General features: G+C 40.4%; 2 protein-coding genes across 2 annotated transcripts; one reads left to right on the top strand and one right to left on the bottom strand.

Annotated features, from left to right (window-relative positions):
- Positions 1-1,600: 1,600 nt before the first annotated feature.
- On the bottom strand, positions 1,601-17,189 carry LOC131456335 (tripartite motif-containing protein 16-like). The gene is made up of 2 exons (XM_058624601.1): positions 15,449-17,189; positions 1,601-2,041 (listed from the first exon to the last, which is right to left on the bottom strand). Exon 1 carries the CDS (start codon positions 17,147-17,149, stop codon positions 15,470-15,472), a length of 1,680 nt encoding a protein of 559 aa, XP_058480584.1. The 5' UTR covers positions 17,150-17,189; the 3' UTR covers positions 1,601-2,041; positions 15,449-15,469.
- On the top strand, positions 3,529-11,993 carry LOC131456308 (NACHT, LRR and PYD domains-containing protein 12-like). The gene is made up of 8 exons (XM_058624553.1): positions 3,529-3,751; positions 7,042-7,308; positions 7,392-7,502; positions 7,723-9,604; positions 9,701-9,874; positions 10,046-10,219; positions 10,330-10,376; positions 10,794-11,993. The coding sequence occupies exons 2-8, from the start codon at positions 7,044-7,046 to the stop codon at positions 11,375-11,377; spliced, it is 3,237 nt and encodes a 1,078-aa protein (XP_058480536.1). The 5' UTR covers positions 3,529-3,751; positions 7,042-7,043; the 3' UTR covers positions 11,378-11,993.
- Positions 17,190-17,360: the final 171 nt, after the last annotated feature.

Raw genomic sequence — 17,360 nt, 5'->3', positions numbered from 1 at the left:
CAGACTGGTTTGTAAAGGTTTCCCCACCTTCGTTCAGTCACACGTACTATAGTCGGACTCTGCAAGTTGTCCAATCGCCCGTCTTAGTCTTAAACTGTGACTGTAAATGGAAACGAGTGTTTGCACAACAACAAACGATATCGTCTCATCGGCATAAAGACGTAAAGACACATCAGTAATATTTTGACCCACATTGTTGTACATAGAATATAAAAAAAAGAGTGGGTCCTAAAGCTGAGCCTTGTGGCACACCATAACGACGTGAGAGATCGTAACCTTTCACCACTTATTTCTGTCAAGAAGAAGAAGAGGTTTAAAAAAATTTGTTTTTCTTCAGGAGGCTAATCAGACACAGACAGACTGTGAGACACAGTGGACACACACACACACACACAGACAGACAGAGAGAGAGAGGAGAAGACATGTCAAAGAGAGACAGACAGTTAATCTCTTTGAGATAAGGCACAGCCGAGCAAATCTGAAAAGCAGAACATCACATTTCCATAATCTGCCTCATATCCAAACCAACCAGCCCTGACACACTCATCTCCTCTCCCATCATGCACCTGGGCCTCCGACACATTACCATAATCCACCCAGCCTGTACTAACTGTCAGGTGTTGTGTGTTTTTTTTGTTTCCTGGTGGGATTTTCCCCCTGAAATGAAGCAGCAGAGAAAGTTTGAGTTTAAATCTCTGAAAATATTCTGACAGATTTACTGACCTGCAGCGTCTGCTCAGTGACGGCGATCTAATCTCACTCACAGACTCAGGTTTACGACACAGGAAGAGCTCAAATGTTTGTTGAAGTTGTGAAACTTTGCTCGGCAGTGTCGACATCAGCATGTGAGAAATATCACAATACCAGTGAGCCAGTATTGTGTTACTTTAGTTTACTGAATCTGAAGTTTGAAGCTACGAGCTAACGAGCATGTCTACAGTTTTAGATTAATAATAAACTCTGCAACGGTAAATCAGTTTGAATTAATACAAGCCAGAAACTAGCTAGCTAGGCTGTAGTTTTAGTAACCATTGTTCCACTATGTCACTGTTTGACTTAATGTAAGTTAGCGTCTAGCTACAGTTGTAAAAAAATAATAAACTCTGTTGCAGTACATTTTTAAACACCTGAAGGGTGAAGCTAACGCTGCGGAGCGCATGCTCAGCCTGTCAGTCAAAGTGCAGGGCGGCGGCTAACTGTGGAGTCAGCACTGTGGCTCCTCCCATTAATGTTACATGAAGCATGAGCATCATCATCTTCATCGTCATCCACACGTTTATTTATAAATGAATAGGATTTTTTTCTAACGAGTGTCTAAATCGATGAGAAAAATAAATAGATAATCTGATCATATTTATCAGCACAGGAGATGAAATAAACAAATAAATCTTTGACTGAGGCGGAGCTCCAGTGAATCAGTGTCAGTTATGATAATATCATGTAATATGGAATGTTATCAGTTTAAATTTATTCAACAATTTTCCACCAAATTCTTGTTGTTGTTGTTTATACTAAAATATATATATAAAAATATCACATAATTATTGAATTGACTGTTTTATGTGTGATTTTCTGGGGTGTTGTAAACATTGTGGCCTCCAGAGGGCAGGCATGTCACTTCAGACCTTTTCTACAGCTACACTGTGTTCATTGCTGTAATTCACCCATCCATTAATTCATCCGTAAAATAATTAATTCATCGACAATTACAATTATTTCTGGATTGATTAATAAAAAGTGCATTAATAATTAGGAATGCTGAGTCAGCGTTTCCCAGCTACTGTTTTCTACGCTGATATTTGGTTGATTTGTCTTTTTTCTTTAGCTGATTTCAATAATTCATACACTGTAAACAAAAAAAAAGTCAAACTAAAAAAAAAATTATTATCTCATTTATATCTTAACCGATTCAAAATGTGTGTTTCTATGGAAGCCTGAATGGACAGATATGCCAAAAAGAGTGTGACCATTTTTACTGTACAAATGTAGAAGAACGACATCCTTTCTGGTCTGTGAAGGCCACCGTAGTTCCAGGACGTACCTGGAAAAGAGAGGAGTGAATTTCTTACGCACAGGAGCGTGTCTACGGACGGTGGGAGGAAGAAAACTGCAAAACAAACACGGGAAGAAATAAAAAAACAACAAACAAAAAAACTCAGAATTTCTCAAATATGTGACATTGAATTTTACCTCTGTATTTTAACAAACACAAACTGTTTTAGCTCGTTACTGGTAATTGGATTATTATTATGATATTATTATATTATATGTAAGCTTACATATTATTTTCTTAAAATTAGAATTTGTCTGGTGCACAATTTAAAAATAAGAACAATATTCCAGCTTATTTTATGGCCTTAAAAATCAAAGTCAGTTGATTTGTTTTGTTTATTACACTGCAAAAAAAGGACTATGCCAAATATCCTTAAATTGAGTAAAATGTTCTCGTTTTAAGAAAAATAATTAGCCAAATGAGCAAAAAATTTTACTTGGCTAGAGTGTGATATTCTGTAAAAAAAACAACGTTGTAATTAAGACGTGCGTTTCTTTACTTTACTTTATTAATCTGAATTAATCTGAGTTTACACGTTATAATTTTTTTAAATTTGCACCAATCTGTGACCCGAAACTCTAAACTTTAGAGTTGTTATTAAAGCTTAACATAATCTCAAATATCTAAGACAACATTTTCTAAGAAATTTAGATACGTTTTCTGGTGCAAAATTTGCTTTTTAGACTAAAGAATAAGAACAGTATCGCCGAAGCGAGGCGTGAACATCAGTGTAGAGTAAAAACCCTGGTAATCATCATCGCTAAAGTTCTATCGCCAGGTTTTTACATTCACGTCACATTTCTTTCATCATCTTTGTGTTTCTGTTGGCGACAGCTCTGTGTTTTTGACGCGTCGCAGTGTTTCACAGCCGATCAGCTGACGAGACGGAAACAAGGGGAACAAGTGACGCTAAATTGAAATGTTCCCAGCACAAATTGCTTGTTTCCTCGAGAGGAGAAGAGAAAACAGTGTGTGTGTGTGTGTGTGTGTGTGTGTGATTACTACAGCAGTCAGCTCTGATGGATGATTAAGGTTTTATCTGCAGCCTGAGGCGATTATTAATCTGACATCACCACTCACTGCGAGTGTGTGACTCAGTTTGTATGAAATAATTAGTGTAGTCTCACAACTATGTGTGTGTGCGTGTGTGTATGTGTGTGTGTGTGTGTGTGAGGGATCAACAGCAGCAACAAAAGGCTTGAAAAAATAATCAGATAATCAGGAAAAAACGAGGAGATTTTCCAGAATGAAAGCGCAACGGCTACATTTAGATAACCGGTTCAAATTTGAGTAAAAAAAAGAGTCATGGAACTAAAGTTTTAATTTAAATGTATTGTTCATACAAAAAATAAAAAACCCGTCTTTTTTGACGTCCTCACCCCAGTCCAACGCCGTTCTACTGTGTATTTTGTTCACCCAAACAGTCTCTGCAGATAACACTCTTAAAAACATGGAAACACAGGTGTGGCATCTGGATTTCCCACAGATTTGGGCGTGAACTTGGTCTGGTTTCTGGTTGTCTGCCACTCTGAAGGACTTTGTCCTGAGAGATTCCCAGCAGCGTTTGTTTTACGTGTGTCAAAGACTTTGACTTTACCTTTTATGACGTGGTGATAAGACGAGGACAGAGACGAGAAAGGCGAGACACCTTCATTTGAAACTGATGAATCAAGTGAAAACATCACAACAGACACTTCAGTAAGTGACTTTTATTCTTTGTTGTAAATGCTGATGTATGTTAGTTTAAAAAAAAAGATTATATTTGGTTTAGTTTAGTGTTTATTTTACTCTCATACATTTTGGAAATAACACTTTTCTTAAAGAAAAACGCAGAAAAAGGATTCTTTGTTGTCTAATGTTTAAACAAATAAAGGTTTACAACCTCAAAGATTCAAATTCAAAATTAAAGACCTCATTCTATAGCACATACATCTGGTAACCATGGTAACAAAGCTGACATTTCACACAGTGTTGAACAAACTCTGGAAAAACTGAATTACAATCATTTTTAAAGTCACTAAATTATGAAATAATTATATTTTCTACATTTTTAGCAGACTCTGTGTCTCAGTGTTGTACGTTTGAAGTTCAGAATTTGACTTCATCGTTAGCATTTATTAGCTTGGTTGTTTTTGTTACGTCACCTTTGTTTAAGGAATCGTTAGCCTGGATTTAGGACTTCATTGACAGATGTAGAGCTTTGTTAGCTTGATTGGTTTTAGCACATGGTCTTTGGACCAGTTAGCTTGGTCTAAACTTGGTAAGGATTGGTTGGGGTCTTGTTTGTTTTAGTACATGCAATCTTGGTCTAAGGACTTGTTAGCTTGGATTTAGGGCTTGGTGTTTTTAGCTTGATTGGTTTTAGGACTTGATTGATATGTTGGTTTAAGGTTTGGTCTTTGGACCAGTTAGCTTGGTTTAAGGACTTGTTAGTTTGGATTTCGGACTTGTTTGACAGATGTAGAGGTTTGCTAGCTTGATTGGTTTTAGGGATTGAGCTTGGAACCAGTTGGTGTGATTTAAGGACGTGTTAGCTGGGTTTTAGGACTTAATTTAGTTAATAGCTACAGTATTGGCTTGGTTTGTGGTCTTGTAATCTTAAATTGACAGATTTAGAGCTTTGTAATCTTGACTGGTTTGAGGGATTGAGTTTAGAACCAGTTAGCTTGGTCTAAGGACTTGTTAGCTGGGATTTAGCTTGATTTTATGGCTTGTTTGTTTTCGTAATCTTGGTCAAAGACTTGGTCTTAAGGACTTTTAGGCTGTGTGTTTAGGTTTGGGCTTGTTGGACTGGTTTTAAGATTTGTTAGCTTAGTTTAAAGGCTTATAAGACTGGTCTTGGGACCAGCTTGTTTTAAAAACGAAAAGAAACAATTCTTCACCACAACAGCTGGTCAAAACTTCCCATGTTGAAGTTTAAAAGTCCCACTTTGTAAATCAAGACATTAACAGGAAACACTGATGATGGATCACACTCTCCAGTTTCCCCATAAACCATAAAGGTATCAACAAACCTCCATCCTCCGTAACTGTGAAATCCCTGAGCACAGAATAATTACAATAATCTATGAGTGTAAAAGGAGCTGACGGAGCATTTTGTCGACTCGAGACACTGAGAATGTGTTTTACTGCATGAGAAGTGGAACTGATACTGAACGGGATGATTTTAAATCACACAGTGAAACTGTCGGCGGAGTCGTCATCTCTGTCGCGGTTCAAAATTACATGTGTTTTAAGTGCCAGGTTGAACTTCCATTATCTGAATGAGATATTTGTGTATTTAACGTTCAGCTGCGCGACAAAAACCCTTTAAAGAAGTTTAACTTGATATTTTTTGTTCAGTTCCACAGTTTTCGTCGGGATGAAGTGGGATTAGGAAAAAAAATATGAGCAATGGACCTTTGACCACTGGCCACTAGCTAGAATAACAACAATGAACTATGATCGACATAAATTCCTGCACTGAGGTTTATGACTCTGCTGAGAAATCACCTGTGTGGACTCTGATAATAAAGAGTCCTGACACGCAGTAAACAGCTGACGTGTTGGAATGAACACACTTTATGAGCACATGCTTCATAAACAGGCGCTTATTTACCGTGCGACAGTGCGTCATGAGCCATTTGTACAGTGTTTTGTAAGTGTTTCCTTCCTGTAAATTCAGCAGTTACACTCAGACTGTTTCCGACACTAAATACTACGCAGAATCGCAAAAAAACGCGACGTGTCGTTGTAGTGACTCAACATTTTTTTTCATAGTGACTCCACCCTACTGAAATTTGTCCCATTTAAGATCCAAAAGGCAACATTATGCCTCACAGTAAAACAGGAAACAAATACCACCTCTGTAAATGTTAGATATCAGGACACTAGTTTTTGTAGCCAATACCGGAACTGATACAGACTCTGTGTTCCATTTACATTGGATCTCAGAAGTCGGAGCAATTAGAAAGTTAGAAAAGCAGCAAAGAAAAACAGAGGAGCGTGCAACAACGTTCTCATGACAACTTAGTTGTAATGAGTTGTTAGCTTGGCTTTGGGACTTGTTCCATAGGTTTAGGGACATGTTCACTTATTTGGATTTAGGGATCAGTCTTGGTTTAAGGACTTGTTAGCTTTGCTTTTGGACTTTGTTTCGGTAACACTTGTAATCTTGGTTTCAGGACTTGGGACCAGTTAGTTTGGTTTAAGTTGTTTTGTTAGCTGGGTTTTAGAACATGTTGACTTGGTTTTAGGACTTGCTCGCTTATATTTAGGACTTGGTTGATATGTCACTTTTAGGGCTTGGTCTTGGACCCATTAGCTTGGTTTCAGGACTTCTCAGCAGGGTGTTAAGGCTTGGGCTTGGTATATTGGTATTTGGAGCATCGAGTGACGTGTATTTTGTTCACCCAAACAGTGTAGCATCATGTCTACAGTTAAAATTAAAACAGTACTTAGGGTACGACTGATTTAGTGTGAAACAAATACGACAGAAGTGATATTAACCATAAAGGTAGTAGTGTTTGTATGACAGCAGGCATCTTGGATTCGTAATTCTGGGTATGCGAGGTTGCGCCGAGTTGGTAATCCGAGTTCAGGGGGGTGTTCCTGTGTACGGAATAGTGTCAGTTGCATTTGAAACTCAAGACCCTGTATATAAATAAGCTGCGTTCAAATGGGGTTGTTTACCGCGCAAATTTGAACATTGTGATTTGTGATTGTGAGCAATTGAGTAGTGGAAGTGAAACCAAGATGGCGGAGTGTTGGATTTACTGGCTTGAATAAGAATGACAACTTACTTGTGCCAGGAGTCAAAATGGATTACATTCTTGCATATTGGACCTTTAAACAGTACGTCCACACATGCATCCAATGCGAGGCTACCATGTTCCTTTAAATGTCCTGATATCACCCGACAAATAAATGAAACAAAACTTACCACACACTTAAAAAAACTGAATAACAATCCTTTGTTTTTTGTCTAATTTTGCCTAATCATGATGCAGAGATGGCGACCATTCAAAATGTGCTGCTGGATATCCTGTCAGACCTAAGAGCTGAGGAGTTTGAAAAATTTAAGCATAGTTTGCGTTGGATGAACGACGATTATAAATGGAGTGAACTGGAGACGGCAAGTGCGTCCAAAATAGTGGATTTGATGGTGCAGAAACACACGCACTTGGTCGTGGAGGTGACCAAGAAGATTTTGGAGAAAATCACCAGGAATGACCTGGTGCAGAATTTGGCGGAAAACAGAATCCTCACACTAAATGGTAAGCAACAGAATGATGAACATAAATTCTCAAATTTGTTGTCATATAAAATGAATTATTTCCTTTCTGTCCCACATGCCCAGATTTAAAGACTGCCATAGATGTGAAGACTATGAACAAGACTGGAGCATCTCCAATTCAATCACAGCCCGTTGCTATTCCTCACCCTCTCATGGACATCAGTGCATCTGACGGTAAAGGCTGGTTTCTGAACCTACTTCTTTAATCCCTATAAAATGATTCTGTGTGAGGTGAAAGATTTTGGGTCTGTAATCCTGGCCGAAAAATGTTTTTGTCGTGGGACCTGCTTGGGACCTCTAATCTAAAGTTAAATATTTTGTATCACATTGGTTTCAAACTGTCCCATTTGTATTGTGAATTCAACTAGTTATCATGTGACTCTCTTCCACACAGATGCAGAGAGCACTATGCGAGAGACTCCTCCAGATGAACACATCATGCGGTACCAACGAACACTACAGTCGTACCTCGGGAGCAAGTGTATGAGCATTCGAGAAGGTTTGGAAGAGAGGCCGAATGAACAGCATCTGGATAAAATCTTTGTGGAACTGTTCATCACAGAGGGAGGGGACATACACATCAATGAGCAGCATGAGAACCAGTGGAATCACACCCAAAGAAGCAGAGCAGCTGGGACAGAGAAACCAATCAATCCCAGTGAAATTTTCAAAAGGCCCGCGGAAATACCTATAAGAACAGTGATGACGGCTGGAATTGCAGGAATTGGAAAAACCATCCTCGTGAAAAAATTTGTCCTGGACTGGGCTGAGGGCAGGGAAAATCAAGATGTGCATCTTTTATTTCCCCTTAGCTTCAGCGACCTGAATTCACTGAAGGGAAAGAGATTTACTTTTGCAGAACTGTTACATGAAAGAATCTGGGAAACCAGGGCTATTCCTACGGAATATCTTGAAATGGTTTTTACCAAACTACAGACATCAGGATGCCGTGATTATAACAAGGCACGATACAAACTCCTGTTTGTGTTGGATGGATTTGATGAAAGCCACCTCAAACTGGACTTAAACCACAGTAAAGGGAAGTTTGCTGATTTTGACGTGACACAGTCAACTTCAGTTGAGGTCTTGCTGACCGCCCTCATCAAAGGGAACTTGCTTCCCGCTGCTCGCGTCTGGATAACCACACGGCCCGGAGCTGTCAAACAGATCCATACAGACTTCCTCCAGAGAATGACAGAAGTAAGAGGATTCAACGATCCACAGAAAGAGGAGTACTTCAAGAAGAAGTTCCCAGATAGGGAACAGGCTAGCACAATAATCTTACACATTAAGGGCTCACCAAGCCTATTCATCATGTGTCACATCCCGGTCTTCTGCTGGATCATCTCTATTGTTTTACAGGGCTTTTTGAAGAACAAATCAAAGATAGAACTGCCCACAACGTTGACTGAGATGTACACGGTATTCTTGAAGTATCAGATCACCAACATAGAACAACGGCAGAACTGTGGCCCAAAAAAGATCATTCAGTACATCGAGTCATTAGCAAAACTAGCTTTCAACAACTTGGATAAAGGCAACCAATTCAATGAGAAAGATCTGAAAGACATTAGCTTTAATCTCCATAAAGCCTCACTGGATACTGGAGTGTTCACGGAGGTCTTTGAAGAGGTACGCTGGATATCAGAGAATAAAGAGAAGAAGTACAGCTTTGTCCATTTGAGCCTTATGGAGTATCTCGCTGCTCTTCATGTTGTGATGTCACTCATCAATGACAACAAGAACGTACTGTCCGAGCCAAATTTACTGGATAGACTGGACAGGCTGCTCAGGCCTTGCAGGAAAATATCAATGACAGAAGTCCACAGCGTTGCTATTCAAAAAGCCCTACAGAGTCCAAAAGGGGAGCTGGACTTGTTACTCCGTTTCCTTCTAGGTCTTTCCCTGAAGACCAATCAGGATCTCCTCAAGCCCTTGTTGAATGTGTCTAAAGGACCTTCTCACATGAACCACCAAGAGACGGTTGATTTGATCCATAAAAGGATAGGTGAGAGCACTTCTCCAGAGAGGAGCATCAATCTCTTCTACTGTCTTAAGGAGTTGAAAGAAAACTCCCTAGTGGAGGACATCCAGCACTACCTGAGATCACAAACTGTTTCCTCGGGCAATCTCTCACAACTCCACTGGTCAGCGCTGGTCTTCCTCTTCCTGTCATCGGGAGACAATTTGGAAGTGTTTGACTTAAAGAAATACTGCCCTTCAGAGGAGGGACTTCTCAGTCTGAGGCCAGTGATCCAGGCCTCCAACAAATCGCTGTACGTGACCAAAACCTACATTCACTAAATGAATTAACTTTAACATCTACAGTTTTTGTTAATGTATCTGTTTTTATGTCACACATACCTTCACAGGCTGAGTAGTTGCAAACTGACAGAGAACATCTGCAAAGCACTGGCTGAAGCTCTCAGCTCCCAGTCCTCCAGAGTGAGAGAGCTTGATCTGAGTGACAACGAACTGAAGGATTCAGGGGTGCTGCATCTCTGTGTTGGACTTGGAAATCCAAATTGTTCCCTGGAGACTCTTCGGTAGGTTTGAATTATTTTGGTAGACTCTTTGTTCCTGTAATGATGATTTGAGTCCATGTGTGAACAAAGCAGGTCACTGCTTTACCAAATACCTCTCATCTGAGGCTAGCAGAGTACTTCCAGAAGATAGTGCAGTAGACAAAGACCATTTTCCTCTTTGTTTGTGTGCAGACTATCAGGCTGTATGATCTCAGAGACGGGGTGTGCTACTCTGGCTTCAACCCTCAAGTCCAAACACTCCAACCTGAAAGAGCTGGACCTGAGCTTTAATCACCCAGGAAACTCAGGAAAGAAACAACTGGCAGCTTTACAGAAAGATCCGCAATATAAACTACAAACCCTCAAGTATGAGCTGCCACTGACAAACAATTTCTCTGTCACACATGAAGAAAAAAGTCAAGCTATAAATAAAGTAATGGTCAATTTTGACTTCCTTCCTTCCTTCCTTCCTCTAGCCTTAACGACTGTGGAGAACAAAGACTGAGGCCTGGCATTAAGAAATGTAAGTTCACTGTCACCACACCAAACCACAAGTTACATAATCCAAGTAATTCTTTGAGAAAAGAGGACATGTTTGTATCGCCAATCCCAAGACCAATCTAACAAGCTTTAAATCCAAGCTAAAACCAGTCTAACAAGTCCAAACCATTACACCAAGCAACAAACAAGCCTCCAAATCAAGGTTTTTTTTCCATTCAGCTTCTCCCTCTCTAGGGATCCGCAGATGATCCGCATATTCTGATTTGGTCTAAGTCTATAATTCTGCTAATAAAACTACGCTAAAATTCTCAGCTAACAAGCTGCAGGTTGAATTAACTGTGGGTAATAAGTCTTGAACTCTGAAAAAGGCAACTAGTACTTGAAAATGCTCTATCCAAAGTTAAACCTCTGCATTTCTGCGTCTAACTTTGTCCTTCAGATGTTTGCAACCTTTCCCTGGACCAGAACACCGCACACAAAATACTGAAACTGTCCGACAACTGCACAAAGGTGACAACCATGAAAGAGAAGCAGCCATATAATCATCACCCGGAGAGATTCGACTGCTGGCTCCAGGTGCTCTGTAGCACCGGACTGACTGGTCGCAGTTACTGGGAGGTCAAATGGAAGGGCAAGGTCTACATTGGAGTGACATACAAAGGAATCATACGGAAGGGACAGGGCGCCGATATCTGTCTCGGAGCGAATGATCACTCCTGGATGTTGCTCTGTGAGGGGAATGGAAGTTACTCTGTCCAGCATGAAAACATAAGTGCATGCGTTCACCCCAAACCGTCTCCTGTGTCTCACAGTGTTGCGGTGTACCTCGACTTTCCGGCTGGAACTCTGTCCTTTTACAAAGTGATCTTCGACAAACTCATCCATCTGCACACGTTCGAGTCCACATTCACTGAGCCTCTTTACCCCGCGCTTGGGTTCGGGTTTGGATACAATTACACACATTTTGGGTCTTCAGTGTCCTTGTGTGAGGTGGACGACATCATTTCCTTCTCCGACTGTTGACTGAAGGCAAACCCTGGGACACTGGGTTCGCCGAGTACACGATCAAAAATCAACACCTAAGAGTTTTCAAGCATTTTGAGAAACTGAACAATGTGTAATCGTGTTTAAAGCTAATAATCGCTTGTCAGGGAGTTTACGATTTTGTTTTTATTGTAGTATAAATGTAGCCTCAGTGCACTTTTTGATGATGACCTTTTTGTTGTTGTAAGTGCCATTCCTGTATTTTTATTTTGAAAAGGTATAATCCAGCCTTGCTTACGTTTGCATGCTAGCTTACCTCGCTAGCCATAGTTTGGCTAGCTTTAGCTGCATTCTTTAGCAAGGGCCTTTGTTTTTCTTTTGCAAAGTAGGGATTCGTTCAAATCAATATTCATGGTAGCTTAGCTCTCAGGCAGCTTGGCTAATGTTAGCTGCAGCATGTTCTTCATGACTCTTGTGTTTCATTATTATAAATGCAGCTGTTCAGTCACATCAGTTTAGTTACAGTCTTTTCTTTAGGTAGGCCTTTGTGTGTCATCAACAAAATAGGACTAAGTTCAAGTCCTACGTTAAGCTAGCTTAGCGTCTGCAGTCTGTTCTCTATAACCTTTGTATTTTAATAAACAGAGTGATTGTTTGGCTAAGTTGAGCTTCAGTCTGTTGTTCAGCTGTGTTTTTGTGTTTAACCCTTAGCGCTCACGTGCAGTAAACTACTGTGGGAATAATATACAACTCCTTATCCTGGTTGTCTGTGTTTATAGGTCAGATATTCAGGCTTTAAAAAATGCGTTTTTTTCATATTCTTATCTGTTGTTGAGTCAAAGTTATGATTCATTTTATATCGCATTTTTAGTCGTGATACAAAGTAGCAATAATTGTGCAGAAGTTACAAAATTAGACCGTTATTCTTTTCTTTTTGTTCATAAAAACGAGCCAAGTTAAACTTTGTACTGTGATGTATTTCCAAATTTCACAAATTAAATACGATTTTAAACATTTTAAGTACTTTTTGCTCGAGTGTGTTGGTTTTTTCATCAGATTACCTGTAGGTGGTGCTGAAAAAAAGGCAATAAGACACTATATTGCACATTGTTATATGTACGTGAACTGCAGATATTAAATTCTAAATTCTGAAACTAAAACTACAAAAGCAAACAAACGTACATTACACCTTTTGTGTCACAGGAGATTAAACAACAATCTTCAAAACAGATCCTTTCCTTCAGAAACCCAGATCTTTTTATTCTACACATTTTTTCAAGAATCAGAAATTCAAATTAGCATAATTAATGTCATACATCACCCGCAGCTCTAATGTGGAGTCGGGATATTTTCGTGCCACAGAATTGTAATGAAATTTGCCCTCAGGTTTTTCTCTTTCTTATGAATAAATGAAGCTCAAGCTACGATGTAAATAACTGAAGAACTCTTTTTGGAACCTTTTTTGGGGGCCGTTGGTTGAGATGAGGGGGGAGAGGGTGTGATTGTAGCGGCAGCACCAGAGAGTTTGTTATTAAAGTTTGATTTCTGCAGCAGTAATGTGATCGTTGAGGCGTGTGAACCTATAACCAGGGTCACAAAGGCCGTGTGCACTTTTTCTTTGCTGCTAAATCCCCAGATTCATGCTCACACTCAGGCCTGTAATCCAAACTACTGAAAGCTGCTGCTGTGTGTGTGTCTGTGTGTGTTCTCACGTGTGTGTGTGTGTGTGTGTGTGTGTGTGTGTGTGTGTGTGCTCGCTCCAGGGTAAATAGTGTCTGATTTGTTCTGTGACTCTGTAGCCTTCATTTCTATTTTCTCTCACTGTCACAGACTGTGTGTGATGAAGGTTTCATGTCAGGCTCTAATCCTGTCACACTCAGAAACCTGAACTGACATGAACATGAATGAGTGAGTGAGTGAGTGAGTGAGCGAGCGAGTGAGAGGGGAGGGGAATGAATGACAGGCTCTCTTTCTCCGGGGTAACCATGGTAACAGGCCTCTGTCTCTGTTGCCATGGTTGCATGTTGGAAAGCATCTGCCTCTGTGCCTCTGAGCAAAGCAGTCCCGGGAGACAATTAAGAAGACACGGGTTTGCAAAAATTTGTCTTTTCAAAAAGTATGAAACGTAAAGACTCAAAAACAGAAAAGTTAAACGTAAAGACTCAAAAACAGAAAAGTTAAACGTAACGACTCAAAAACAGAAAAGTTAAACGTAAAGACTCAAAATGTCAAACATAAAGATTCAAAAAGACAAATGTCAAACGTAAAGAATCAAAAACTGTCAAGACTCAAAAGTCAATTGTAAAGTCTCAAAAAGACAAATGTTAAGACTCCAAAACTGTCAACACTCAAAAACTGTTAAGACTCAAAACTACAAAAGTCAAATGTAAAGATTCAAAAAGACAAATGTCAAACGTAAAGATTCAAGAAGACCAATTTCAAACATAAAGACTCAAAAACTGTTAAGACTCAAAACTACAAAAGTCAAATGTAAAGATTCAAAAAGACAAATGTCAAACGTAAAGATTCAAAAAGACAAATGTCAAAGGTAAAAAAGAGAGACTTAAAAACTAAATATTAAACATTGACACTGGAGTCTTCTGACTGAAAACTTTTAAAAGTTCAAACACATCAGATTATATTATTATTATATAATTATTATATAATCGTCGGACTACAAAGTCAAAGATCATTAGAAAGAGAAAAGAGTGAATAAATAAATATAGCGAGACTTTGAAAAGTCTCCGTCTCTAATGACTGCTTTCAGACGCACGTCCTAATAAAAGGTTTGAGACAGAAAAATGAAAAAATGAAGAAAAAAAAAACCTCAGCTCAGCTGCACCAGTGTGTGTGTGTGTGTGTGTGTGTGTGTGTGTGTGTGTGAGACAGACATTACCATATCAATGGTGTCGCTGCTGAAAGCTTCCACCCACTGTCTTCTCTGTCTTTCTGCTGAGACGTTAATTGTGGCTGATTATTCGATGAGCACTGTTATCAGCACAGCACACACACACACACACACACACACACACACTAATGTGCACGCGCACACACACACACGCACACACACTTCTGTCAAACTGATTTAAACACTTTCACTAACATTACTGTGTTTTAATGAAATGCTGCCTCAGTGTGTGTGTGTGTGTGTGTGTGTGTAATGCTGGTTAATCCTTTAAAGAGATACTTCAGGTTTTCTGAAGTGTGGTTGACTGAGGTACTGACACATAACATGGCTGTCACAGGGGACGACGGGAAGAACTGACTTTAGCAGCTTAACAAAAGAAAATCTGCGTCAGTCTAAGTTCTGACGACATCTACGTCACATGTTCACGTCTTCATCTCACTGTGAGACAGACTTTTCCAACAGGAAACTGATGTTTATAAACCACTCACTCTCCCACACCAAACCCCATAGAGAAAATCACTGATTTAAGCACACAGAGAAACAGGAGCTGCTGGTCTACTGCTGCCTCGTGTGGTCACTTTGTGTCACTGAACTAATTCTGAACAAAGGATTTCTTCAGCCGAATTCTCAAAATAACACATTTGAACTTAGTGATGGAGGCAGCAGTGGATCAACAGCTCCTGTGTGCTGTGACGTTAAAATCACTGATTTTCTCTATGGGCTTTGGTGTGGAGATAAAAACAGACATTATACACTGTGCACTGTACTTAAATCACCTCCTGTGTGTGTCTGTTATTGTGGAGATTTGATAATCAGGTGAGAAGACCATGGATGAAGTTTACAATCCCAACTTTTATTGATTTGTACAATCAATAAACTAATCAAACACACTTAACCATGAATCAAATACACTTAACTGTGAATCAAATACACTTACCTATGAATCAAATACACTTAACTATGAATCAATTACACTTAACTATGAATCAAATACACTTAACTATGAATCAATTACACTTAACTATGAATCAAATACACTTAACTATGAATCAATTACACTTAACTATGAATCAAATACACTTAACCATGCATCAAATACACTTAACAAAATGAGCTAAAGAAAGAAAATTTGTCAATAAAGTTGCTCACAGTTTGAATTCAAAAGTCAAAAGTTAAAGATTTAAACTCAGAGTTTAACTCACTGCTGCTGAAAGAACTCCAGATTATTTGAGTTTACAGAACTCTGCTGTGGCTCCAGATGAAGAATAAAGACCAACTCCAGCATAGAGAGTCTGATAGAACGTGGTCTGGACTATGTGGAGCAGAGTCATGGTGTCAGAGACTCTGTAGAAGGACAGAAGACCTGCTCTGTGGTCCAGGTAAACTCCCACTCTGGAGACTTTAACATCTGAGACATCAGTCCAGATTCTGTTGTGAACAAACTGACATTTGTTTTGTTCACAATCTAAAGCCCAAGATTTGTCATTGTATCCAAAAACACATTCATCTGAACCTGATCTGCTGATGTTCTTGTACGTCACTGCTACACAAACTCCTCCTCTTCCTGTCCACTCCACCTCCCAGTAACAACGTCCAGTCAGACTCTCTTTACTCAGGACCTGACGATAATAACCAGTGAATCTGTCTGTGTGATGAGGATAAGACTGATATTTATCCATTAATGTCACTTTTCTGTTTCCCTCAGATAATAACAGCTGTTTGTTTACTGTGTTTGGATCCAGTTTGATTTCCTGTGAATATCTGAAGAATTCAGCTCTGGTCTTTGGTTCTGGTTCTGGTTCTGTCAGTAAAACATCTACTTCAGCCACAGCCAGTGAGACGTTTGTCCACGTCTCGGTCAGGACGTCCTGCAGTTGACCTCTGAGCTTTGCCACAGCCGCTGTCCCGTCCTCAAAGTGTCTCAGAGGACGGACATTGATGGTGGACGAGTGTGTGGATGGACTGAGTGCTGACAGTGAGCGGTAGTTGAGGAGAAACTGGTTGTGGTCGTGTGTGAGTGAGAGCTGCTTCAGTTCAGCTTCTCTCTTCTTCAGCTCAGTGATCTCCTGCTGAAGCTTCTCCTCGGCGTCTGTGACTCGTCTCACCTCAGTTTCCAGCTTGGATCTGATCTGCTGCTTCACGTCAGAGCTTCTCTTCTGCAGGAGACCCATCATCTCAGTGAAGCTCTTGTCTGTGTCCTTCATGGCTTTATCAGCAGAGAGAGTGAGAGTCTTCCTCTCCTGTTGAAGCACCTTCACGTCTCTGTCTCTGTCCCTGAGTCTCTGCTGGACTTCTTCTCGACTCAGATCCAGGTCTTTCTGCTTGTGCGTCCTCTCTGCTGCAGCTGAGACCGTGTCGTGGTCTTTATGTTCTTCCACAGAGCAGAGATAACAGATGCACTGCTGATCAGTGCGGCAGAACAAGTCCATCATCTTATCGTGACGAGGGCAGATGTTCTCCTGGAGGTTCTTGGACGGCTCCACCAGCTTGTGTTTCTTAAATGCAGGTGATTGATGATGAGGCTGGAGATGTTCCTCACAGTAAGAGGCCAAACAAAACAAACAGGACTTGAGAGCTTTCAGTTTCCTGCCAGTGCAGAAATCACAGGCCACATCTTCAGCTCCAGCATAGCAGTGATGAGCAGGAGCAGCGTGGAGTTCAGTCTTCTTCAGCTCCTCCACTAAATCTGCTAACATGGTGTTTTTCTTCAGGTCAGGCCTCGGTGTGAAGTCCTCTCTACACTGAGGGCAGCTGTAGATCCTCCTCTGCTGCTCTGAGTCCCAGTGGTTTTTAATACAGTTCTTACAGAAGCTGTGTCCACATGTGAGAGTCACAGGATCCTTCAGAAGATCCAAACAGATGGAACAAGACAAGGTTTCTCTCTGCAGCTGAACTCCTGCCATTTCACCGCTCTGTCACCATCACTGTCTGAGTTTCACTTCCTCAGAATTCTGACAGGTTTGAAACAGGTTTGAGCTCTGATGTCAACAACATGTGACGCAGCAGTGGGCGGAGCCTGTCGGCTCTGGCTCTTCTCCACCTGTTGGCTCCTCCTCCTCCCATTGTCAAACTGCAGGTGTGAGGGGGAGGGAACCAGGAACCACTCCCACTCTG

The sequence above is a fragment of the Solea solea genome, chromosome 3 (assembly GCF_958295425.1).
Source record: "Solea solea chromosome 3, fSolSol10.1, whole genome shotgun sequence".
Taxonomy (NCBI): domain Eukaryota; kingdom Metazoa; phylum Chordata; class Actinopteri; order Pleuronectiformes; family Soleidae; genus Solea; species Solea solea.
The sequence above is the reverse complement of the archived record's forward strand: the minus strand, read 5'-3'. Positions and strand labels throughout refer to the sequence as shown.